This window comes from Augochlora pura, chromosome 7, assembly GCF_028453695.1.
Source record: "Augochlora pura isolate Apur16 chromosome 7, APUR_v2.2.1, whole genome shotgun sequence".
NCBI lineage: Eukaryota > Metazoa > Arthropoda > Insecta > Hymenoptera > Halictidae > Augochlora > Augochlora pura.
The window spans coordinates 24,732,952-24,760,194 of NC_135778.1; the positions used below are offsets into that span (position 1 = coordinate 24,732,952).

Here is a 27,243-nt window from a genome sequence, read left to right on the forward strand (position 1 = left end):
GGGTAAAAAGCCCGCCGAAACGAACATTGTGGGGGTGTGCCGTGCGCGAAGATTTCGGCTCGAGGATTGAGTAAGAGAGAGAGAGAGAGGTCAGAGTTTTCTTTTGTGACTCGTCTAGTTCATGTGAAATTGGAGAGGGTCTTACAAGAGGCTACGTGACTTTCTCTACATTCCTCGATTAGTCTCACTAGATAAAAAAAGGCTCAACGAAGAATTTCGTGGGAACTCTCTCATTATCTCCTTACATATTCTCAGTTATTCCCCTCGGCCGATACTGTATCTCTATATAAATATACAATATAAATCTGTATTTACATTCGAACTTCCCTCCTGTCGCCATTAATTGAAAGCGTATAGTTTAATAGCGCGGTCGTAATATAAACTAGTGACTATGTTCGCGTCGCTCATGAAACGTGATAACGTAACACTATACATACATGGTTTCCTGAATTTCCCATAGTTTCCCCCACTGTACATAATAGTAAATACATACATATATACATTGTAGAAAAAAGTGTTCTTTTGAATTATCCCGCCTCGCAGAAGAACATTGTTACCACGAGTTTTGTTTAATTACTTGTAAAAATAATACTTTTGATTGAGAAGAAATGGAGACGATGCAAAGAAACGGGACAACCATTCGAACAAGTAAATTGCATATTTTAAAAACAATTTACAACTTAATGTGCAGTCACCGAAAATCGTGAAGCATCCTTCAGGTAAGAAATGTATTTAATTCGATTTAACAAAATTGTTACACGCTTTCGATGTGCACTTTTACTTTAGACTTATGAAGGGAATATAATTAGTCACATATGATCTTCTCGTTTTGCTATTAAGTATCGTCATGGCAACGTCATTGTTTATTATTACTACACTTTTCACTTCAACTTTCTATTTTAACAATTTAGTGCAATTTTAAATGAAGGTAATGTTAATGACGTATAAGTTTGAATTGCTTATAGTTATGTAAAGGATTTAAAATTCAAAATGTAAAACCATTTGTAATGGTAACAAAATTTGTATATATAAATAACATATATAGATAATAATCTACAATTACTTTTTAAAATTATGATTATAAAGTTTTTATATGGAAAGTGGGAAATATCAGAAAATGATCTATGATGATAGTAAATATGTATACACTTTTCAGTAGTAAAATCCAAATACTTGAAAATTTAACAACTATGCTAAAATTTATATCCAAAGAAATTGTTGTGTTCTAGACATAGTATATGTATACTATGCCTAGTATATCTATACTATGTCTATGTGTTATGTTATACACAGTATAACATAATAAATGTTGTAATTAGTATATGTACATCTTAATATTGATTCTAGGACAATGAACAAAAAAAAGTTTAAAAATGATTTTACTCAAATACCATGGGTACCAGCAGTCAAATCTGTTGAATCTATTGACTGGTCATTGTGCCAACAGCATGCTGGAAAGCAGACATTACCAGGTCATTCTTGGTCAAAAATCACATCCAAAGAACATTTAAATAGATATATAAAATTATCAGAAGATTTTGGTAACATATTTACATCAACTGTGTACCAACTTCATAATAAGAGATTATTGAAAGATAAAGAGCAGTTTAAAGCAAATCCTGAGGTGTTTGGACAAAAACTTGCATATCCTCCGTTGGAGTTTCAGAGAAAGTATAAAGATGAGATACAAGGACCTGTAAAGAAATATGTGCATCATCTACCAAATAATATTATTAGTTTGGAAGATCTAGCTGATGGTACTTGGGTGCCTTCAAATTATGTTGAGAAACAGGTTTCTAAAATATTTAAAAGGGTTGGTAAGATTAAGAAGTTCAAAGATGCTAAGCAAAAGATCTCATCAAAAATGGAGGTAAAATATGTTCTCTATTTGTATAAATACGAATTTGCAAATATTTTATTGATTATTGAAAATTGTAGAATTTCCAACAATATGAGGCTGAAATGCCAAGGTCAATAGAGGACCAAATAGATAGTTTATTAAAAGAAATTAATGAGGAACAGAGGAGATATGCAGAAGTAGAAGATAATGAAATAATTGTTTTGAGTAGTCGTGGAAATATGTTTCCAGAATTAGACAGTTATGATTATAGTAACTTTGAAGAGGCAAAGAAATATATTACTGGTAAATTGCGGAAACGGGAAGAGTAAGCTCTAAATTATTTTGAGACTACATGTGTTGATACTATTTCGTTAATGAGAGATCTTCTTTAGTTTCAACGAATTACTAGAATTTTTAAAATCGGAGATTATTGAAGATTACAAACAACGTCTCCAATATACTATTGCTGATTGCATTCTCTTGGATACCTCTGAAAGAAGAAGATTACGCTTTGACAAATCTCCTATTGAGTATCCACTTATTACAATACGAGCACCTGTTCCTTGGCATATGTCTAAATTAATTGCTGAACATCATATGCAGTACAATTTGTTCATTGGAAATGAAATACTCAAAGATATTCAAGATCTTTATTTCTCCAAGTAAGATAAGATCTTATAGTTAGTATTTTATAGTTTTATACTTTTTAAAATCTATGTACGGATAATGTTTTAAGTTAAATAATGGTATGAAAAGCATCTAGTAAACATATTTAATGATTACTTTATCAGGTATCAAGATATGATGATACTAAAACTTCAAGATCTAGGGGACTTTCCTATCTTGGCTTTTGAATTAGAGGGCAGAGTAAACTCATTATGCAATGAAACAATGAATAAACTCACAAAAGAATGGTTGGCAAATATCGCTGAAATTTTTCTAGAAAAGAAGCACATCTGGTCTTGTCTGGTAGAAGAACACCATAAAACCTCTACTGTGATGATACAAAATTATTTTTTAAGTGTGAACACCCTACTATCTAACCAATTACGGATGATAGTAATGAAAACGTTGGAGCATATCAAAGAATTTTTTATAGAATACAGCAATGGAAACTACTTTAAGGGTGATTATGAGGACCTGATGTTTTGCAAGTAGAAAACCTTTCCACTTCTCATAGACCTCATATATTTTCCAAATAATATTTAGGTATCTTCCAGACCACCCTTCATAACTGTAATAATTGAACCAGAACTTGGCACTCCATTTTTGCATTGTAAACCAAATATTCTGGAAGTACAATCAATGATCTTACAATGTATCGATAACATCCTTAGAGTAGCAGCATATGTTCCAAAAATCGAAACTCTTCTATTTCCTGAACTAGAGTGTCGCGATTATTTGTTCCCTGTATCGAGATACGAGGAGGAGGTAAGAATAATGTATTTATTGAAAGCTCCATATGACTTAAACTTCAATAACTAAAAACATTAACTTTTGGTGTTGTAGGTTTCGAAAATAATAGCCGATACACTATATGTCCTCAATGAGCATGCCACAGGACCAGGACTTTACTTGAAGTGTTACAATGATTTGCTGTACCTCTTGGACGGGCAAGCTAAACAAAATTTGGACAATTTCTTTGCAATAGATCCATTTCCATTTTTGCGTGAATTCGAGAATCGAATAAAGGACTACGATAATCTCCGAAATGAGATAACCTTATTTCGTTCTAAGGTAAGAGCAATTTTTCATGGGAGAAATTGCGCTATAAATACTAGATTCTTTCAGATCCCTCTGAATATGATCGAGATTGATTGTTCATTGGTCAATGACACCTTGAGGAGAATACTGCATGATCTTCGCAGTCAGATCTGCGACTACTTCGCCGACGAACTACGGGCCAATAACCGTGATCTATGTACCACCTTCGATACGATAGCAGAGATCATCTCAAAGATGCCTGAGAAGACACGCGAAGTGGTCGAACTTTACAATTACCTATGCGAAAGCCGAGACTCGACCTTGTTCAACTTAAAAAGACAACTGGCTCGTTCCATCGAATTACTGTTGTTCCTATTTGACTATCAACCTCCGACAACGGAAGACATCCAACTAAGTTCCCGCGCCATCACCTGGCCAAAGGAAATGGACACGGTGATGGAATTAGCGAATTCTAGACTGAACATGAGAAGGGAGTTCCTGGAAGAGGTGCTGCGCATAAGAAAAGAGACTTTCGAACATACGATCAAGAGCATGGAGAATAGTATTGACCAGTTCAAACGGAAAGATCCTCCAATGCTGTCAATGTCTGAAATGGAGGACGCAGTTAAAGAGGTGGAGCATCTCTCCGCCGGGATGGAGGCAATCAAAAAGGAAGCTGAGGAAATCAATGAAGAGGAATCCCTTTTGGACATGGAATTGAGTCCGTATATGACGCTGCCGGCGATGGCAAACCTTGTGAATACATTAGACACTGTCTGGCACACCACGTTAAGTTTCCACGTGAACTACGACAAGTGGTACTACGGTCCATTTGAGGGATTGAACGCTGATGTGATCACAGATGACGTAGAAAACATTTGGCGGACATTGTACAGATTGGCACGTATTCTGACGGACGTACCTGGTGCTAGACGAGTTGTGGATACCGTCCGCGGCAAGGTAGAGAAGTTTAAACAACTGCTTCCCGTTCTACAGATTATTTGTACACCAGGTATGCAGAAGCGTCACTGGGATCAGATGAGCGAAATAGTGAATGTAAAGATCGAGCCCACGGAAACCAGCAGTCTGTCGGACATGATAGACTTGGGATTGCTGGTCCATATCACCAAGCTTGAGGAGATTGCTTCCGCTGCCGTGAAGGAACACGGGCTGCAGCAAAGCTTGCAAAAGATGAAAGACGAATGGAGCAATATATTCTTCGAGCTGACTGCATATCGGGAAACAGGTGTGGAAATTCTAACAGCGGTAGACGACATACAAGTGCTATTGGACGACCATATTCTGAAGGCACAGACAATGCGCAGCTCGCCCTTCGTAAAGGCGTTTGAGTATGAGATGCAGGAATGGGAGGATAAACTGCTATTGATGCAGGACATCATCGATCAGTGGTTGGTATGTCAGGCGACTTGGATGTACTTGGAACCGATTTTCAGCAGTGAGGACATTATGCGGCAAATGCCCACCGAAGCGAAGAACTTCCGGCGGATGGACAAGATCTGGCGGGCAATCATGAAATACGTAGGTGCTAATAGACTTGTGTTAGAGGCAACCGCCATGCCCAAGATGCTGAACGAGTTCAAGCTCTGTAACATGCTCCTCGACGAGATACAAAAGGGCTTGAACGACTATCTCGAGAGAAAGCGTTTGTTCTTCCCGAGGTTTTTCTTCTTGTCAAACGACGAATTGCTAGAAATACTCTCCGAAACCAAGGATCCGCAGAGGGTGCAACCGCACTTGAAGAAATGTTTTGAAGGCATCAGTAAGTTACGGTTCACTAAGGAAGAAGAGATTATTGGGATGTTGTCTGATCAAGAGGAATACGTTCCCTTGAGCGGAAAGATATACCCTGCAGATGCGAAAGGTATGGTTGAGAGGTGGCTGAGTCAGGTTGAGAAGCTCATGGTGGTTTCTCTTCGCGATATTACTGAAGAGAGCATAATCTCGTACTTCGACACCCCCAGGGCCGAGTGGATATTTTCTTGGCCAGGTCAGATAGTGATCTGTGCTAGCCAAGTGCATTGGACCAGTGAGGTTTGCGAATCATTCGATAATCAAAGTACAGAAAGCTATTTGTATACGTGCAACTCTCAAATTGAGGAGACTGTGACCTTGGTCAGAGGCAAGCTAGACGCAGGAGCTAGGATAACGATCAACGCGTTAATCGTCATAGACGTTCATGCGCGGGACGTGGTCAAGTTACTTGTCGAAAAGCAAGTGAAGGACGCGATGGACTTTGACTGGATATCGCAGCTGCGATACTACTGGCTGAACAATACCGTTACAGTTGCAATGATCACAACCAGCGTGGCATATGCTTTTGAATATCTAGGTAATACCGCTAGGTTGGTGATCACACCGTTGACCGATAGATGTTACAGAACACTGATGGGTGCATTGAAATTAAATTTCGGTGGCTCGCCAGAGGGGCCAGCAGGAACTGGTAAAACTGAGACGGCTAAGGATCTAGCGAAAGCTGTGGCCAAACAATGCGTGGTATTTAATTGCTCAGATGGCCTGGACTACAAGGCGATGGGGAAATTCTTCAAAGGACTAGCCCAATCTGGAGCTTGGGCCTGTTTCGACGAATTCAATAGAATTGAGCTGGAAGTACTTTCAGTGATTGCACAGCAGATTCTGTCCATACAAATGGCCATAAGCATGAAGCTGGAAACGTTCATGTTTGAAGGCACAGAGCTTAAGTTGAACCCTACATGTTATATTATAATAACAATGAATCCTGGTTACGCCGGTCGCCAAGAGCTTCCGGACAACTTGAAGGTCCTGTTTCGTTCGGTGGCTATGATGGTACCAGATTACGCCATGATCGGCGAGATCACGTTGTACTCTTTTGGTTTCATAGATGCCAAGAATCAAGCGGAGAAGATCGTTCATACGTATAAACTTTGCTCTGAGCAACTGAGCTCGCAGAATCATTATGACTACGGCATGCGAGCCGTGAAGACAGTTCTCGTCGCTGCAGGGAATCTGAAGTTAAAGTACCCAATGGAAAACGAGTCTATGCTGGTCCTTCGAGCTATTATAGACGTAAATCTTCCAAAGTTCTTGGCTCAGGATGTTCCTTTGTTCAATGGTATTTATAAAGATCTATTCCCGGGCGTTGACCTACCCCAGGCAGACAGGGATGAGCTGATTGAACTAGTGAAGGTGATCTTGGAGAAACGAAATCTACAAGCCACACCCTGGTATATGGAGAAGATAGTGCAGATTTATGAGATGATTCTAGTGCGTCATGGCTTGATGATTGTTGGACGCACGCTTAGTGGGAAAACAAAGGCATACCAGAGCTTAGCAGAAGCTTTAGGTGATTTATCCGGTAAAAGGCGGGCTGCTATGAGGGAGTACCAAACTATTTATAAAATTATCAACCCGAAGGCCATCACTCTCGACCAACTGTATGGTAGCTTTGATCCGGTGTCCCACGAATGGAGCGATGGTGTTCTAGCGAATATGTTCAGAGAGTTTGCCCAATCATTCTCGGTTGATCGTAAATGGATCGTATTTGACGGCCCTGTTGACGCCGTTTGGATAGAGAGCATGAACACGGTGCTTGACGATAATAAAAAGCTCTGCCTGATGTCTGGGGAAATCGTAACGATGTCGAATAAGATGAACATGATGTTTGAACCCGAAGATCTGGAACATGCTTCGCCGGCTACTGTTAGTCGATGTGGAATGATCTACATGGAGCCGTCTCAGCTCGGTTGGAATGCACTGTTTGAGTCATACAAGAAGTATCTGAGAGAAAAACTGCTCCTTGAACAGTTTGAACTTGTCGTGGAATTGGTGGATTGGTTAACAGAACCGATTCTGAGCTTCGTAAATAGATACTGTAAAACGTTTATACCAGTATCAGAGCTTCACATGTTTCTGGTAAGTATTCTGGTAACAATCGTTGGTATGAAAATAATACTTATTATTTCAGTCTTTCACAAGATTATTTACGTCGTTACTGGACGAAGAGACGCAAGTCAGTACTGTCTGGCTGCAATGCATATTATTGTTCACTATGATTTGGGGCATGTGTTCAACGCTGATCAGTGAGAGCAGAAAGTCTCTGGATGTTTATTTAAGAAAAATATTATTGGGTAATGACGATGAATGTCCGAGACCAAAATCATTTAAATTATCGAAGCAGCAGCTATTTCCTGATAAAGGCACTATTTTTGATTGGATATACGATAAAAGAAATAATGGCAGTTGGATATCTTGGATGGACCCAACGTTAATGGTAATAAAAGTTTTAATCTTGTTAACTTCATATCTTCGTTCACGATCTTTACTTTCATGTTTTAGGCTACACTATTATCAGAGCCAAAATCCAGTCAACTGATAGTACCAACATCCGAAGTAGTAATCCAAAACTTCTTCTTAACGAACCTGCTATACAGGTCAATACCTCTCTTGTTTGTTGGACCAACTGGTACCGGCAAGTCTGCAGTAATTTTGGACTACTTGGTTTCCTTAAACCGAGACAAATACATGGAAAATGTGATAAACTTCAGTGCCTGCACCACTGCTTTTCAAACTCAAGAAATGGTGATGTCCAAGCTAGATCGACGAAGAAAAGGTGTCTTCGGTCCACCAATGGGAAAGAAATGTATTCTCTTCGTGGATGACATGAGCGTGCCACAAATGGAAATTTACGGTGCCCAGCCACCTATTGAACTAATTCGTCAATGGATAGATCATGGGCATTGGTTCGACGTAAAAGATACAACGATGATGTACTTGGTAGACATGTTCATGATCGCTGCAATGTTACCACCAGGTGGAAGTTCTAACTTAGTGACGTCCAGATTAACTCGCCACATGCAGATAATTGGCATCGATGTGTTTGAGGAGGCAACCATTTCGAAAATTTTCTCCACGATCCTAGAGAATCATTTCGCAAAGGGATTCCTCCCTGAAGTTGCAAGATTAGGGAAGATGGTTGTCAGTGCCACCACGGATGTGTATTTCGCAGCTATTCAGAAGTTCTTGCCAACACCAGCTAAGAGTCACTACACATTCAATCTGCGTGACTTCAGTCGAGTCATCAAGGGCATACTTCTGGTGCCCGCCACCAGAATGCAGGATCCGGACAAACTCATCAGATTATGGATTCACGAAGTGTACAGGGTATTCAATGATAGATTGGTGGATATCAATGATGAAGAGATTCTGTTTAAGATTGTCAATCACACTTGTTACGAACAGCTTCGGCAGCCTATGGAAAAGGTGCTCGATAGATTTTTGAGAAACAATGAGAAGGTAATTAAAAGTTCACATATCCGCGATCTTTTCTTTGGCAACTACATTGAACCCGATGCCATTCCCAAGGTATATGATGAAGTGGTGGATTTGAATGACTTACAGAACAAAATGGACTTTTATTTAGTAGAATACAACATGCTTTCCAAAACTCAAATGAACCTAGTCTTATTTAGGTATGCCATCGACCACATTTCTCGCATCTCACGGATACTTCTACAAGAGAACGGTCATGCTCTTCTGGTTGGGATCGGTGGATCTGGTAGAAGCTCCTGCGCTAAACTTGCAACCAGTATATGCGAATACCTGATATACCAGGTGGAAATGACCAGAACGTACGGGGTTACGGAATGGCGAGAGGACATGAAGAATCTTTTGCTTCGCGTAGGCTGCGACGGGAAATCCACTAGTTTTCTCTTCGGCGATCATCAGATTAAAACGGAGTCATTCGTGGAGGACATAAACATGATACTGAACACGGCAGATATACCAAATTTATACAGTTCCGAGGAGAAAGCCGAGATCATGGACAAGATGTCGAGCTTGCCCCAGGATGCCGGCGGAAAAAAAGGGGAGACCACGCCGATGACACTCTACAGCATGTTCCTAGAAAGAATTATGAAGTGTCTTCATCTGATCTTGACCATGTCTCCGATTGGAAACGCATTCAGGAATCGTCTCAGAATGTTCCCGTCCCTCATCAACTGTTGCACTATCGACTGGTTTACTATTTGGCCGGAGGACGCTTTGGAGAAGGTAGCTCGGATGTCCTTACAGGACGTGGAGATCGGCGAAGATCTGCGGGAAAAGTGTGTACAAATCTCCAAGGAATTCCACACAAGTATTACCAAAGCCAGCGAGGACTATTTTAGAACGCAAGGTAGAAGGTACTATACGACCCCCACCAGTTTTCTTCAGTTGATCAATTTGCTGGGTAAGCTATATAACCAGAAAACTCAGGAGATAGTGTTGGGACAAAATCGTTATGAAACTGGATTGGAAAAATTAGACTTTGCAGCTGGCGAGATAGCGGTAATGAAGGTGGAGCTGCAGGAGCTGCAGCCGAAGTTGATGGCTCAATCCGATTTAAGTAACAAACTTATGATCAAGATAGAACAAGACACGATCAACATAGAGGCGAGAAAAGAGGTGGTGGCAGCTGAGGAAGCCTTAGCGAACGAAGCTGCAGCAGCAGCTCAGGCCATCAAAGACGATTGTGAAGGCGATCTGGCCGAAGCAACTCCAGCCCTAGAAGCCGCTTTAGCTGCTTTAGATACCCTCAAACCTGCGGACATCACTATTGTACGGTCCATGAAGAGTCCGCCGGCAGGCGTGAGATTAGTGATGGAAGCTGTATGCGTGCTGAAGGGTGTAAAGCCAGAAAAGGTCACGGATTCAGCCACCGGTCAAACAGTCGAGGACTACTGGCCAGCATCCATAAAAGTACTCGGTGATATGAGATTCCTCGAGAGCCTGAAGAATTTCGACAAGGATAACGTGCCGCCTGCGTATATGAAAAAGATCCGCGATAAGTTCATCAACGATAGGAGCTTTCAGCCTGAAGCAATTAAGAAGGTCTCGACCGCTTGCGAGGGTCTCTGCAAGTGGGTACGAGCCATGGAGGTTTACGACAGAGTCATCAAAGTGGTGAAACCAAAGCAGGAAATGCTGGCTGAAGCAGAAGCTGCTCTAGCTTCGCAGATGGAGGCTTTGAATGCCAAGAGAGCGCTTCTACAGGAAGTTAGTCAGAAACTGCAAGCTTTGAACGACGAATTTGCTGAATGTATGCGTGAGAAGAAAAAACTTGAGGACCAGATCAACTTTTGTATGCAGAAACTTGACAGAGCCGAGAAGTTGCTGGGTGGATTGAGCGGAGAAAAGAACAGATGGAATGAAAACGCGATCGCGTTAGGTCAGAGCCTCCACAATGTCATTGGTGATGTACTTCTTTGTTGTGGGGTGATAGCTTACTTAGGAGCCTTCACGATAGACTACAGAACTAGCCTGATCGCTCAGTGGTATTCATCCTGCAAGAAAATCAAAATTCCTTGCAGTGACAAATTCAGTTTGGTTGATGTACTAGGCAAACAAGTGGAAATAAGGGCGTGGACGATCTTCGGTCTCCCAGCGGACAATTATTCTGTAGAGAATGGCATAATTGTGAAGAATGCAGACCGTTGGCCACTTTTGATTGATCCGCAAAACCAAGCGAACAAATGGGTGAAGAACATGGAGAAGGAGAACAAGCTAGTAGTTATCAAGCTTACTGATCCGAATTACGTGAAGGTGGTTGAAACTTGTATACAACTTGGAACACCAGTTCTGTTGGAGAATATTCTGGAGGAGATCGACGCTATACTTGAACCAGTACTGTTAAAGAATATATATAGAGAGCGTGGCGTTTTGTACATGAAGTTTGGTGAGAACGTTATCGAATACAACACCGACTTCAAATTTTATATCACCACGCGACTGCGGAATCCTCATTACTTACCAGAGGTAGTTGTCAAGGTGACCTTGTTGAATTTCATGATCACGCCACAGGGGCTGCAGGATCAGCTGCTGGGCATCGTTGTTGCCAAAGACTTGCCTGTTCTCGAAGAACGTAAAAACCAGCTGATTGTGGAAGGTGCGAACAACAGGAAGATCTTGGAAGAGGTAGAGAACAAGATTCTGGAAGTGTTGTCCCTCTCGGAGGGCAATATACTTGAGGATGAGACAGCGATTCAAATACTATCCTCTTCAAAAGTGCTGTCAGAGGATATTCAAGCAAAGCAGACGATAGCTGCTAAAACTGCGATAGAGATTGATAACGCTCGTAACGGATATATGCCCGTTTCAGAGCATGGATCCGTCCTCTTCTTTTGCATCTCAGAGCTGACGAACATCGACCCGATGTACCAATATTCTCTAGTGTGGTTTATCCATCTGTATGTCATGGCGATAGCCAATAGCGAACAGACCTCGGACTTGACTGCCCGGATAAAAAGCATGAACACGTACTTCACGGCCAGCATCTACAGGAACGTGTGTCGGTCCTTATTCGAGAAGGACAAGTTAATATTTTCCTTTGTCCTCTGTGTTGGTCTAATGCGTGCTGCCCATGAATTGGACGAAAGTCTTTGGACGTTCTTGTTAACTGGTGGAGTAGCATTAGATAACCCTTTCCCTAATCCGGATTCGTCTTGGTTGACTGATAGATCTTGGTCTGAGGTAGTCAGGGCTACAAATTTGCAAGGACTTGAGATGCTGAAGGATTCCTTCCAAAAGAACACGCACCAATGGAAAACTTTCTACGATTTGTCTAATCCCCAGGATAACGCTTTTCCACAACCATTTGATCAGGTGACTGAGGGCTTGATCAAGCTGGTGATTCTTAGGTGTGTAAGGCCAGATAAAATCGTAGCTGCTGTGCGGTCCTTCATTATACACCACATGGGACAGTCCTTTGTAGAACCTCCACCATTTGATCTTCAAGGGTCCTACAACGATTCCAGTAATGTGACCCCACTTCTTTTCATCTTATCCCCTGGATCCGATCCAATGGCTGGCCTTATAAGGTTTGCAGAGAATTATGGGATATCCAAGAAGAATCTTATGACAATATCTCTAGGTCAAGGTCAGGGTCCCATAGCCGCAAACATGATAAATGTTGGTATTAAAACCGGAGAATGGGTGGTACTCCAAAATTGCCATTTGGCGGTTTCATGGATGAAAGATCTGGATAGAATTTGTGATGAAGTAATCACGCCTGAGAACACGAACGCCAAGTTTAGATTGTGGCTGACTAGTTATCCATCCGAAGACTTTCCGATCTCCATTTTACAAAACGGCGTGAAGATGACCAATGAGCCTCCCAAAGGATTGAAGAACAATCTACTTAGGAGTTACCTTAATGATCCCATATCAGATCCGAAATACTATGGTAGTTGCAGAAAGGTAGTAGAGTGGAGACACCTTCTATTTTCTTTGTGCTTCTTTCACGCTGTTGTCCAAGAAAGACGTAATTTTGGACCATTAGGTTGGAACATCCCTTATGAGTTCAATGAGTCGGATCTACGAATTAGTATTCTACAATTGCAGGTAAAAAAGAATTTCAATTTATTTAGAGAAAATTTAATTGATCTTATAATATAAGACAAGTTAATTGATGAACTTCTTCAGCTCTTCTTAAATGATTATGAAAAAGTACCTTTAGACGCGCTTCTCTATCTTACTGGCGAATGTAATTATGGTGGACGAGTTACAGATGACAAAGACAGACGTTTATTGAATTCCTTACTTCAAGGATTCTACAATTCTGCAGTTATCACTCAGCAAGAGTAAGTTAGTTTAAACAATGATGTTCTAGATCTTGATTTTAAACAATTCCCGCTACTAATTATTTGTTGTTATTTCTTTCAGATTCTGCTTTTCGCCAAGTTGTATGTACCGTATGCCTTTAAATACTGAGCATCAGGCTTGTATAGCATACATTCGAACTTTGCCAATTGATCAGCAGCCTGAGGTCTATGGTCTACACGAGAATGCAGATATAACGAAAGATAATCAGGAGTCTATGCAATTGCTCGATGGAGCTTTACTAACACAACCCCAGATCACTGGTGTTGGAGTCGAGCGGGACGTGGACACTATGGTTTTCAATTTATGCGACGACATCCTATCCAAAATAAGATTACCCTTTGATGTTGTGGAAGTGGCTAAAAAGTACCCAGTGCTTTACATGAACAGCATGAACACGGTTCTTCGGCAGGAGCTGATCAGGTTCAACAACTTGCTGTTTGTAATTAGAAGCACCCTGGTAGACGTACAAAAAGCTATCAAAGGTTTGGTTCTAATGTCAGTGGAATTGGAAGAGGTTTTCACGAGCATGAGCATCGGTAAAGTGCCTGGAGCTTGGAATAAAAGGTCCTATCCGTCCTTAAAACCGCTCGGAAGCTACATAAATGATTTAATTGAGAGATTAGAATTCTTTCAAAACTGGATAGACTTTGATGCGCCAAATGTATTCTGGATATCCGGTTTCTTCTTCACTCAATCATTCCTCACAGGCGTCTTACAGAACTTCGCACGTAAAAATCAAATTCCAATCGACAGGGTGGACTTCGAATTTGAAGTGACTACATTCGAAAATAGAGCGAGCTCTGCTCCATCCTATGGAGTATATATAAAGGTAGGTTTGATGAAGAGATGTTAATACATGTTTTGAGTACATTACTGATTTCTCTGCTTTTCTTCAGGGCTTATTTTTAGAAGGTGCTAGATGGAATAGAGAAGCAAAAACAATAGATGAATCAAAGCCCAAAATAATGTTTGATGTTTTACCAATAATATGGCTTCAGCCTGGTGAAAAAGCTAAATTTGTTGTTAAACCTGTATATCACTGTCCGGTATATAAGACAAGCGCAAGACGTGGCGTTCTAGCTACCACTGGTCATTCATCCAACTTTGTTTTATACATTTTACTTTTGACAATGGTTAGTGAATCTCACTGGATTAAAAGAGGAGCAGCATCTTTATGTCAACTTGACGACTGATAACTCTATATTTATATGAAAATCAAGGAGAGGCAAATAAATACAGAAATACAATACAAATTTGTCAAGTGATATAATTGATATTGTAACATTTGAATAGTGGATTAATCTTATGAACTACTTATTGTCCCTCTTACTGTCCCTCTCTAATTCGAGGTAGTTCGTTTAGAATTTAATTTTATATCTCTTACGTGAGGAAATATATAATTAAATGCACTTATACATATGAGAAAATTATTTATTCAACGAAATTTCCATAAGAATAGACAGTCAACATCAGTGTGTCAATCAGTATGACATTGCTGTATAATATTGATATTTCTTTTCACTTACGTATAGTCAAGTATATATACAATAAAAACTTTTACAACAATTTATTACAATGAGTATAACAGTTGATTTTCACATGTTGAAATGTGTATAACAATTTAGCTTGAATTATTAAATTAATACTGATTCCTACTTGCTGCCAGTCATTTGAAAAATCAAATATTTGAATTTCGATTATAGAGACATTCTCAAGAACAATTCGTGATGACTTTTGTATAGTTTTTAAATTAATTCTATTTCTAGATGGCATATAGAAATCACAAATTCCATGCTAATCCTAAGAAATATTAAATAATCCATTTTTTTACAGTGATAATTATAAATATACATCATTTTTTTATAATGGTAAAAATATATAACAATTCATTACTGTTTTCATAGTTATTCTGTATAGAGGAATGCTTACATAAAGTCCGTTCAAAGAGGCAAGTCAGCACACGCAAACAGAACATTAACAATCGTTCACATCTACTGATCCTATTCTTTGAACGGACCATACACGAAGTTTTATGTTCACTGCAGTACAGTTGCACATTATTGCACATTGATTATAAAATCGGTGATTATATATTATAAATTTTCATTATAAAAAATCTTGTATAACAATATGAACTCATCCCATGCTGTTCTTAACGCGTATCCAATATAATTGAAGGAACAATCTCCTTTTTTGTGGATATAAAAATTTATCCTCGAAGACGCAGCTTCTAAAGTATATAGTTTTTCTTCCGTAACGTCGCTTTCGGTTGGCAGTGAAAACGAATACAAAATAACTTTCACTGCTCTGGAGCATCTCACAAATTATGCGGCGTTACCAAGAAGAACGGATCATTGCTATGATCTGGCAATGCTTTGATATAACTTTTCTTAAATAACAACAACATATGTACAATAATAACAAATCTAATATTTAAAACATTATGTCCCAATAAGGTATAAAACAAGTTATACTATTGAAAATTCGTAAATCTTGTTGTTCAAAAGTTACAGTTATTTTGTGTTCTGTCTTTCAGGTTCTCATTGATCATCATATCCCTTGCCAGATGACTAGCTTAGGCTCTGACACACAACGTATTCAGCATCATATTTAATATAGTATCAAAAACTAGAGTAAAAATGTTGCAGAATCTGGTAGCAGTAAAAGCTTTACTCTGAGAAGCATAACTATAAAAGCGTCGATTATATGACGTGGAAACGTATGAAAGGAATGAAAGAATAGGCTAAAACTTAAGAAGGGATTTAGTAAGTATACGCGAATTGCACTACATTTGGGGAGTTCCACACACGTGACCAAACATTTATGGCTGGCGTACGCAGCGCATGAAATGCACGTACGCAAACGCACTCTTCATGAAAAAAAGAAAGAAAATGATATCTGTGAGGAAACTTTTAAAAGCTCATCCAAAATCATCATCATTGCCAACCAGAAGTCTTTTCTCCTCAAAAAATGCTCCTCAGTGTAGTCATTACTTAATCACTTGCACTATAACGTGCTTGCCACGCACGTCGAGATACTTTTGTTCATTCACGTAGATATTCCAAAATGTTTTGAAATCCGCCATACAGAAGAAGAAATCCACCATAAGACATCCGTATAAAATTCTTTATGTAAGACCCTATCAACGCGCTGGGGCATTGCTTAAAAGCGTCAAAGTGACTCACTGCATGGTTATACTATAGCGCACAGCACACCGCAACTGTGAGTTTATTGGTAGCGCAAGTGATTAATGAAATTATTCAATGTTGCAGGATCGCTATTGTGGCTCATGTGAGACCAGAGTATCTACATCAAGAAAGATCCCCAAATGGATCTCGCTGACTATAAAAGCTAAACTAAGTGACATAAGTGGTACATTCTAATAATGTTGTTGAGCAAACAGAGCGTTACAATCACTACAACTTATTAGTTGAGCATATTGACAACTTTTTTTCTATTCAACGAGAGTAGGGTTTGTATCAGTCGCGGCATTATCGGCTTCTCTTCTGGAAACGCGTTCGACGTAACAGAAGGCAACGGTACCGATGACGATCGTTATCGCTAATATAAGAAGTTGTATGTAAAGGCTGACACTACTGCTATAGCCAAAACTGATTGCAGCCGCGGCAGATTGGCAAAATTTGAATAGCGCGAAGGCTGATGCACTTTGTCTCGTAAAAAGAGTACCGAGTAATGAGTATATTTGAGTGTTGAAGCAAGCATCACCAAAACCCAATGCAAGGCTTCCAGCCATAGCCAAGGTTGGTGACGGTTTGATGAACCCTACTTCGTCGGTGTCCATAAACGGTGAGTCGTTTGGCAAGTTTAAGAAAATGGTGATAAAAGCAAATAGATGTACACAAAATCCCGTAATTACAACCAACCACCCACCGCAGTTGCGAGTCAGCTTTGATGCAAAAATACCAAAGATGGCTCCACCAATGACCTCACCGATTCCAATGAAAATTCCGGAGAGGCCTACAAGGCTTTTACGCGACTCGCCAATTGCTTTGGTGAATCCAATGCTTGACGAGTAAACACCTGAATAGAACGTTAATACAAGACCAGTGTATACAAAAGTCAAGCACAGCATAAGCATCTTTGGCGTTAAGAAAAGACTGGACGCATCTATAAACGCATCCCAGGCTGCTACCCATGGCCTTTCTCTTGCAGGCTCTGTCATTTGAAGTTCCCTGTCAGCGCTGGAAACCCCTTCAGCTTCACCCAGAACCAGCCTCTGTGATGAACTCCTCAGAGTAGCCAAGAGACAGGTGCCAGCAATGGATATCCCGGTTAGCACGCTAAAAACGATTACCCTCGTCGAGCTGTCAATTTTTGGCTTTGTGAACATGAAGTACACAAACAGGTTGCCGATGAACATCGACGATTGGAAGATTGCCCAGAACACTCCTGCATTTCTGGACATGGTTTCGGCATTGCTGTTCTCTGTTAGGTACTGTCCATGTCCTGTCCATATCAAAGCAGCTCCAAGACCAAGGATGCAGGAGGCACTATAGAGTAGTTCATCTCGTGGCCACAGGAACGATGCTATGAAAAGGACGTAACAGCAAGCGCCAGTTATTATAGCAACTCGTGGCCCTGACATAGAGATGTACGATGGAGCTAACCAGTTGCAAGTGGCGAGGACTGCATAAATAATGGACAAGCTCGTGTAGGCATTGCCAGTGAAACTTGGGTCTTCATCCGTAATACTTTGCAACACGGTTTTCTATATAGAAAATAAACACAATTTAATATGTATGTGAAGACTTAGAAAAGAATAAGTGAGATATGCTTTTCAATAAAACAAGTATACCATAGTTCTTTTTCTTATCTTACATCTTAAAAAATGATCGATAATAATTTATCACAAGCTTTTCTTAAACGTGATTTTTTAAGAAGTTCTAAGTGTTTGTTATTTAGCTGATAAGAATGGATCCTTGATCAAGTTTTAGTGCCCTACATTCCAATGAATCTTAAGCACACAGATTAATCATATCAAAGAATTCATAAAAAATTTTCACTGATAGATAAGTATAAAAAATTCCATGATCAACTGATTATTTGATAACAATATTCATTCCAAGATGCATTGATATATACAGTAATAAAATAATGTATAAATATTATCATTTACATAAAATATTGCATTTTTATAGTCTTGAACTTATAAATGAAATTCTGTAATATCTAAAAATATTATCATATAGGTATATCAATTTTATATTTGTTATGTGTGAATCACCTTGAAATCAGTCATATAAAGCTGTCATTAAGAACTGAAAGCTGTAAAGTACATTTCTGTGCTGTTTACAGTTTCTCTGGTAAATATTTTCTATTTACAAAATAATTAAATAAATAATTTGTCATGGTACATTTATCAACAGTATGTATATGTATTTGATAATTATTGAAATACTATTAAATGCATTGTATGTCTCATTACATATACGAGTTATATTCAACAATTTTGTTTAAAATGAATTGGTACACACAAATAGTATTTTTTGTTTAAAATTGTTTGATATAATTAGAATATATTAACAATTTCAAAGAGTACAGAGGAACTATGAAATGTCAACATTTGTAACATTATATGATCATCCTTTGAGCTTTCACACTTTTAAATTTACTATAGAAAAGTGGCATATATATTGCAACAATCAATCATTTAAATTAAAAATTTGAACCAATTTCTCGTGTTTTTAAACCAGTGTTCATGCCTAAACATTGTTCAGACGAGATCCGTCATGTATGTGCTATACACGGATGATGTGATAAAACACATTGAAATGTCGCGAAAAAAGTAAAAGATTACAATGCGTGTCTGTATTTAAATTTCGCACACTACGCACGTCAGTGTCCATGTATATAATTCAACGTGAATAAAATTTTAAAAAGTATACGTTTACTGCGGAAGTCACAGAAATAAGTAAATACATCTGTTTAAAACAGTTGACCTGATTTACTTGTCAAAAGCATATGTCAACGTTGCCTTCGCACTCACCTCAATGTTTCCCATCGTTTGAAATGCGGTAAATACTAACATGAAACCCCAACTCAGTATCATCACATTTATAAAATTCCTATTTATAGTCATATTGATCACGTTAAATAAAATATTTCAAATTGAGAAAGAAATGAAAAATTTTAGTCGTTTTTCGCGCACACGTTTTGAAGTTTCACAGTTGAAAACCATATATTTTTAGTTAACAGATGGTGGCTGCGTGACAGCAAAAGAAAACCACGAGGGATAGTGTCGTGTCTACGGTGTGTAACAATGTGTACTGTCCTTTCTTCTGTTACACGATTTGAAGTCATCGCCGGAACATAATACATCTATACGTACTCACACACCATCATACATAGATCTATACATATATGCATTGATTATGCAATGCACCGTTAAATGTAAAGTATTGTAACAAGGAATTCTTGCGCATTGATGATTACGAAGTATTGTAGTTTATTTGCTAAAGTATGACAATTTATAGAAATTATGATTTGACATTTTTTTAAATCAAAATATGTGCATACATATGTACATATGCATGCAATCGACATAACCCGTAGTGTCATCTGCAGCAAACTGTCCGAGTTGTTAGCTGTCAATCATATTTATAATCTTGTCACTTTTCCATAGGTGGCATAACCGAACTCTTTCTTTGTACGATATAATGAACAAATATTAATAAATCTAGAGCCTTTAATGTAAATATAATATCGATTCATATCAATCCAGCAAAATAATTTACTATTAAATTAATTAAATATATGAATGAAATTTGTTTGTAGTTATTTATGTTGCTGTAGTTTATATTAGAAGACACATTTAAAAATCTTTAAGACAATACAAATATGAAAAATATTTAATTGATTTTAAGGAAATAGGGTAATTCAATTGGTGTAATCGTTGATTATCTGCAATAGAAATGTTCATTTAAGTTTTGCCGCCAGGAGGATGATTATTCATTCTAAACTTTAGAGACGAACGAAAATGGCGTACCATTTCCAGTAAAAAGTCGTTGACTATCCCGTTATCGGATGCTCTGATAGAATTCAAGAAGCTAATGCAAAAAATTGTGAAACGATAAGAAATCGACGTGGTGAGGGAGTATGTAAGGTGTGGAAGGTTTATACAGTTTTATATACATTTTGATACGGTCACCTGGCAAGCAAGGGTATAAAATGCCGTGACTAAAATTTGCGACGGTTTGACACGTTTACAAACTTGATAATTTCGGTGTTAAATTTTGCAAAGGTTCTTTGAAAGTGGTAACTTATCAATGGTACAACAAGATAGGCCGATTCAAGAAGTGGAACTCGCTTATAAAGGATATGAAATCACTGTACAAACACTATGACGAATTGTCGTTGCCGAAGTGTAATGCAAAGGAGTCTTCCTTCTTTTTCTGTCAAGCCTGTATATTTTTAGTGTCGCATGATCGCATTAAAAATGCATACCTGTGAACATTAAAGTCAACAAGTGACAAGTGTTTACGTGACTGATATAGTTGAGTAAAATAGAAGTTTATTTATGTAAGAAGTGTTAAATGCTTATCAATCATGAAGAAACAGTTTTTCAGAGTTAAACAGCTCGCAGATCAAACGTTTTCTAGGTAATAATTCTTTTAAACACTTCCGTTCTGTTTATTTCTTCAACAACTCACAAAATCCTCTTTGTATGTTTCATGGAAAGTAAAATGTTTATGGTAACATTGAAATCATTTAGAAATACATTGTAAAGCAAGAAAAGCAAACAATTTATTTGATATCTTAGCATTTGATAACGTAAAGATAAGAGCGAAACCTACTTCAAGTTCCATTTTTGCATTTTTAAATATGAAAGTTTTAATGATACACAACCAATAATAGCAGGCACAGTACACCAAAATAACTTATGAATCAGACAATCTTAAAATGGATTGACTTTACACCGCTTTGAATCTCTGTTTAATGTAAATTTACTGGTTTTTAAAACTGTTTCAAACATTCTTTTTTATAGAGCTGGTAAGACAGAAGTACTGACTGACGATTTACAATCTGTAGACAAACATATTGAGCAAATTAGGTTGGCTCTCACTGGATTAAGCAAAAGACTTGCTAATCCTCCAAATCAAGCTACAGCACAGGATGTTGCAAGTATAGAAAAGCGGCTGGTAATATTTAATAATAAAAACTTGTTACTAAACTGTTTTATAGACAAATATTCTAATGCAAATTAAAATAGTAATTAAAGAAAAGACGCAGTGTTGTGTAATTGTAATTAAACATTTGCAATTTTCTTAATGTAGAAGTTTTATTTAATATGTGCCTAATTTTTAGAAAAAATGCCCAGAATACATATTAGGGCAAACAATGCAAGAAAATGCTCGTGAGGATGGCCTCATGGGTTTTACGCTTACAGAATGTGGCCGCGCACAAATTTCTTTAGCAAATGAAATAATCGAACACGAAGCAAAAGTTGAACAATATGTAACAATCCCTCTACAACATATTTTAGATACAGATGTACCAAATATATTAAAGCATAAAAGAAATTTAGCACGATTAATATTGGATATGGATAGTGTAAGAACAAGATATCTGCAAGCTAGCAAACATAGTGCTGGTAACAAATGATTTATAAAGCAATTACTCATCTGAAAGTTTTGGTTGAAATTTTCTGAATAATATTTTTGTTGAAAAGGAACAGGTGCAGCCAAGGTAGATAGTTTAAGAGAAGAATTAGAAGAAGCTGAAGCTAAGGTTGAGCAATGTAGAGACCAGTTAGCTGCAGAAATGTTTCAACTTATGTCCAGGGAAACTGAATTAGCACATATTATTATTCAATACGTAAAACTTCAAAGGGCTTACCATGAAAGTGCACTTCATTGTTTGGAAGATCTTATTCCAGGATTAGAAAGTTACATAAGTAAATATTTCAATATTCATTAATTTTTGGAAGCTATTTTTTATTTACAAGAATATCATTACCTTATTAATATATAGAATGGAAATATTTAGAGTCAGAAATAAATAATATTCGAGTACATTTGTTTAAAACACTTCTCTAATTTCAGATGACAATGGAATGAAACCAGTTTATGGTTATCCACTTGAAGAGCACCTTAGGGTGACTAATAGAAAGATTGCTTTGCCTATCCAATTATGTGTATCTGCTTTATTACAACTGGGTATGGAAGAAGAAGGCCTTTTTAGAATAGCTGGGGCTGCATCGAAGTCGCGACGAATTAAGTTAAGTTTAGATGCTTGCTGCCTTACGTTACCAATTGCTCTGGAATATAAAGATCCCCATGTGATTGCTGGCGCATTAAAGTCCTATTTAAGAGAACTTCCAGAGCCTCTTTTAACATACAAGTAAGTATAATAAATGTACAAACAAGAGAAAATAATAAGATTGTATGCACAAATTTGATTAATTTAAAGATTATATCCTGAATGGATGGCAGCTGTAAAGATAACAAATAACGAGACAAGATTGAGAGCTCTTTGGGAGGTGCTATACAAACTACCTCCTGCAAATCTAGAAAATTTACGGTTCCTAATCAAATTTTTGGCTGTACTCACGAAAAATCAAGACATAAATAAAATGTCACCACAAAACATTGCTATTGTTATTGCGCCAAATTTAATATGGAGTCCAGAAGAGGATGTCAATACAATGGTGTAAGAACAGTTTCCTCCTATATCAGTTGTATAAGATGTCCTACTTTAGTTATTGTAAGATCACTTACAGCCTGATAATTTTCTATTTGTACAATCTCTATTGTCATTTCAGAATGAATATGAGTGCAGCTAATAATTCTAGTCTTATAGTGGATCAGTTGATTACATACGCAAATTGGTTTTTTCCTGGTGACATAGATTTTGTCCGTGATTTGGACGTTGGCATTATAAATGGTATAGAAAATCAAATCACGGGCATGCGTCGTTGTGTCTCGAATAGCAATCTCAGTGATCACGGTGAAAGTCCTCCACAAGGTAGTCCTAAACCGGCAGCTCGTAGAAAAAACAAACCAGCTCCAATACCACCGAGTAGCACGACACCTGACAAACATGATAGAAAGCCCGATGACAAACCACCACCTACACCTGACAAACCGCCTAGGCCTTTGACAACTGCAACCCTTAATCGTACAATGAATAAAGCTCATAAACAAGATGTGATAAATACAGAGTTACCAATCAAACATGATAACAACATAGAAAAACAAGACATAAATACAGAAACAGAAGTCAAGCAACAAAGCCATGATACGAACGTAGCTGTAGACATACCGTCCTCAGGTTATTGCCCAGAACACATTAACGAAGTGATAGACGAATTACGTAATATCCACGCTGAGGTAGAAAAAAGAAATCAAGAATTACAAAAGCCAGAAAGGAAATTGAATACACTCGTAAACACAGAAAAATCCATTATTGAAAATTCATCAAATAAGTCAGAAACGGAAAATTCGGAAACCTTAGTACAAAGGATAAAACCAGTAGTCACGGAGAAACCACATCCATCCACATTAGAAAGACGGAGATCAGTCGCAGCTCCAAGAAATATAACTAATGTAATACATAACACAGGTAAATATAATTACTAATTTTGTTACAACATTTTAGTTTAGAGAAGTTAAAGAGTCGGTGAAGAAGTTATCATTTCATGCTACAATTTTAATATTGTTAAAAATTATAGAGGAACCAGTTGAGTTACGAAAAAAGACAGATAACACTAGTTCTACGAATACAAGCACGCTGGACAGAAGTAGTAAACCAGCCATACCAGAACGGCCTGCTGGATTATGTCGACCTCCGAGCCTTATCAGACAACATCCACGTCACAGTAATGAAAATTTAGACATTGAAACAGGGGTGAGTATCAGGCAATTTTGAGTGTTATTCGACCTCAGTTTTACATATCAGATAACCCTTAATAAATGTAGTTACTGCCAGTGGACACAACAAATATCACTGCCCGGATATTACATTATTGAAATACAATAACGTAAGCTATATTGAAAGTGGAGAACAATTCTGTTAATAATGTATATATTAATTTTGCTGAAAGTGTGAATGTAATTTTCCACAGTAGCAATGATTTTCACAGTGCTGTTAATCTGTTTTCTTTTTTCATAAAACCTACAGCCTTTAACATTAGAAAGAGCTCATGTGTACTCAGTCGACAAACAACAGGTCAGTATAATACAAGTGCGTGGCAATGGCAATGTGTTCTGCACAACGGGCGACAACAATGGCAACATGGCTTCGAACTTGCAGAGAAGCCCGAGTGTAGGTAGTCGACCGTCATCTATGTCCTTGTACGGTGAACGATCGGAAAAGCCTGCAAAATTAAGTGCGCCAGAACAAACGAAAGCACACGTACGGACCAGATCCGAAGGGAATATCATTGATGTTCAAACACAGACTGAAACAGTAGTAGTTATTAAATCACCGCAACAAACTGTTCCGGCCTCGCCAAGGTTCCATCAAAGACCTCCAAGGCCACAGCCACCCCCGCCACCTCCACCGACCGCGCGGCTTAAAACGGATCAAGAAAGTACTAATCTATGAGATCAGTTGTATAAAATGTGATTACCATAATCGTAAACGAACGTTCAAAGATCGAAGGGTTCTTATGACAAGCGACGACATATGGCATTAAGGAAAATGACTGCAATGTAAGTTTTGTAAATTTTCTCATTTCGATGGACGTCGAGGTGTTTTAATATCTTGACTATTATGAAAATTTTAATTAAATCGATACCACTGTCAAAATACTATTTTCAATTGATTTTTTTTGTAGAGGGCGTCTCTTTTTACGTTTCTAAGCTATTACCGATGAAATAGTAAAAGAAGGAAACTTGTCTTCAAGTTCTTCAAATCTATAAGCATTTCTAACTGTATCTTAAAAATTAAGAAGTTATATCTAATTTTCATACTTAACTCTAATATTTTTGCAATTTATCAGTTTTTATACCTACCACAATAATGACAAAAGAAGTATTATAAAACTAAGGATGTAATTTGATAATTGATCTCTAGCCAGACATACAATTTAAGTTTGAAATTTTTTATATACTTATGATCAGAGCCGCCCTTAGGTTTTCTATGACAAAGGTCTATTATGACAATACTATATTTTTACATAATTAACAAGGTAGGAAACTACTGTTTAAATTATATTTAGTATAAGGTTCTAATTCAAAGAAAATGTTTGTTCCTCTATTTCTTAGTGCCTTTTAAAATTATGTGATCGAGTGTACAATCGACTATGATGGATAAAATGATAAGACATCTCAAGATTTTTGGAACATGTGGAAAATGAGTATACAATATAATAAGGTAGTAGTTTTGACGTAATATATGAAGAAATTAAATAAATTGTGTTCTATCTATTTACTATATATAAACAAAAATGAAAATTTGTGTGGACTAAATGGTAAGGCAGTGTCCATTTTATAGAAATCACTTGTTAATTACTTAGTTTATAAGTGTATCAATACTACTTAACCCAAAATTGAATTATGGGGTGAGGGAAAGCGTTAAACGAAAAAGAGAACATTAAAATACTCTTTAAGAAACCCTTAAAAAAATCTGAGATTTGTTATGTCCAGATGTAAATAATATATAATTAATGTAAATAATATTTCCACGATTTAAGAAAGGGGCAAAGGAAATGAAATTTATTCAATGTCGTATAAATAATGCTGTCTAGTTAAATTTAATCAAGGAACAGATAGAGACTTACGTTCGTAGAATTGCTGGGGCAAAATATATATTTTAACAATATAATGCAGCTGTGCGTATCGCTCACATAGTAAGAAAATGATTTTAAAACGGAAAATGTAAAGATTTTAAATTATTCAACAAGGTCTGACCTAAGCATTATCGAGAATGTTTGGGTAAATCTCAAACGAATATTATATGAAGGTGGAAAGCAGTATAATAGTGTCCGAATTAAAATCTGCAATTTTAGAAATTTGGGTAAGCTTAGATAAAAAATATATAAATCTGTATAGAAGTTTACCAAGAAGAATGATTAACATGGTACACCATAACGGACAATCCACACACTACTCAAATTTAAATAAATTACGTAATTTTATTTCATTTTAATGCTTTCGTTATTTCACATTCAAAGTGCTTTATCATTTCGTTCACATAAAATTTCATTTTTTTTTATTAATAACAAAGAGATAATACGATTTGTATAATTACTTCATATATTACGGCAAAACTACTACCTTATTATGCTGTGTATTTGTTCCACCAGTGTATGTATCCAAATGCACGAATTTACTTCGTAAATTTTGTTTTTCTATTTGTACACGTTTGAAGGACTATAAAAGATAATTTTAACTTTTTAAGGGCGTCCCTGCTCATAGTGTAATACAAAATAAGAAACATTTTATTTGGTACAGACTTTAGCAAATTTATATTTATTTGTAGTACGGATTTGTCCGTACATACAAGATCTTTGCTAAATAATGTTATAACCAACGAAAAGGTGATTCAATGAAAGAAGACGTTTAAAATTTTGATATTGATTTCATATTTCTTGTAATATTTTTCTAGCATATTTCAATGTATCAGGGTCACATAGATGAGTATTTGTCATCATTTTAATTCTTAATCTTTTTTCCATGGAAGTATAATTGTAAACATTGAAGTTTGTAAATTGTTTTATTTGTAAAGATTCTAACAGATTCAATATTAGCGCTCACAATAGAGTCACCTAATTGTTTATATTACAATTTAGTGAATACCATTATGTAACTAAAAAATTTTACAGTTTTTAATATAAAAAATAGTATACAGAGAAGCCAATCATTTATAGCCAATCATTTCTGGTAAAAAAGAAATAGCCAATTCTTGTAAAGTATCGTAATATTTTCCCATTTTTAAATATTATACAATAAATTTGCGTCCGATTCATTTTGCAACAAATGATTGCCAGTATTTACCAACATTGAAGATATGGCTAATTTGCAAAATGATTAAACCAAATATAATGATCTGGTATTTTTATTTAATACATTATTCACCATCCATATATTCAATAATAATAA

The 27,243-nt window shown here is 37.1% G+C and overlaps 3 protein-coding genes across 11 annotated transcripts; 2 read left to right on the top strand and 1 right to left on the bottom strand.

The window, feature by feature from the left end:
• Positions 1-488: 488 nt before the first annotated feature.
• Positions 489-16,136, top strand: Dnah3 (dynein heavy chain 3, axonemal). Of its 3 annotated transcripts, none has more exons than XR_013494398.1 (14): positions 489-719; positions 1,348-1,870; positions 1,939-2,165; positions 2,233-2,502; positions 2,632-2,994; positions 3,061-3,271; positions 3,350-3,577; positions 3,632-7,456; positions 7,509-7,814; positions 7,880-12,919; positions 13,001-13,158; positions 13,241-14,009; positions 14,077-15,636; positions 15,717-16,136. XR_013494398.1 is itself a non-coding variant. In XM_078185044.1 (13 exons), exons 2-13 carry the CDS (start codon positions 1,352-1,354, stop codon positions 14,371-14,373), a joined length of 12,213 nt encoding a protein of 4,070 aa, XP_078041170.1. In that variant the 5' UTR covers positions 489-719; positions 1,348-1,351; the 3' UTR covers positions 14,374-16,136. The 3 variants fall into 3 exon arrangements, 1 of the variants encoding a protein (XP_078041170.1); XR_013494399.1 differs by having other exon boundaries at positions 14,077-15,262; positions 15,359-16,136; XM_078185044.1 differs by having other exon boundaries at positions 14,077-16,136.
• On the bottom strand, positions 14,598-19,512 carry LOC144472195 (UNC93-like protein MFSD11). 2 transcript variants are annotated; one of them, XM_078185046.1, is made up of 3 exons: positions 19,188-19,511; positions 17,809-17,909; positions 14,598-17,728 (listed from the first exon to the last, which is right to left on the bottom strand). In XM_078185046.1, the coding sequence occupies exons 2-3, from the start codon at positions 17,882-17,884 to the stop codon at positions 16,635-16,637; spliced, it is 1,170 nt and encodes a 389-aa protein (XP_078041172.1). In that variant the 5' UTR covers positions 17,885-17,909; positions 19,188-19,511; the 3' UTR covers positions 14,598-16,634. The 2 variants fall into 2 exon arrangements, with proteins under 2 accessions (XP_078041172.1, XP_078041171.1); XM_078185045.1 differs by having other exon boundaries at positions 14,598-17,909; positions 19,188-19,512.
• Positions 19,513-20,090: 578 nt separating this feature from the next.
• LOC144472204 (rho GTPase-activating protein 17) lies at positions 20,091-26,652 on the top strand. Of its 6 annotated transcripts, none has more exons than XR_013494400.1 (10): positions 20,138-20,799; positions 21,186-21,339; positions 21,506-21,791; positions 21,870-22,094; positions 22,243-22,540; positions 22,610-22,849; positions 22,962-23,761; positions 23,871-24,046; positions 24,320-24,852; positions 24,978-26,652. XR_013494400.1 is itself a non-coding variant. In XM_078185085.1 (10 exons), the coding sequence occupies exons 1-10, from the start codon at positions 20,747-20,749 to the stop codon at positions 24,743-24,745; spliced, it is 2,574 nt and encodes an 857-aa protein (XP_078041211.1). In that variant the 5' UTR covers positions 20,138-20,746; the 3' UTR covers positions 24,746-26,652. The 6 variants fall into 6 exon arrangements, 5 of the variants coding, with proteins under 5 accessions (XP_078041208.1, XP_078041211.1, XP_078041209.1 ...); XM_078185085.1 differs by having other exon boundaries at positions 24,320-24,367; positions 24,452-26,652; XM_078185083.1 differs by having other exon boundaries at positions 20,138-20,303; positions 20,442-20,799; positions 24,320-26,652.
• Positions 26,653-27,243: the final 591 nt, after the last annotated feature.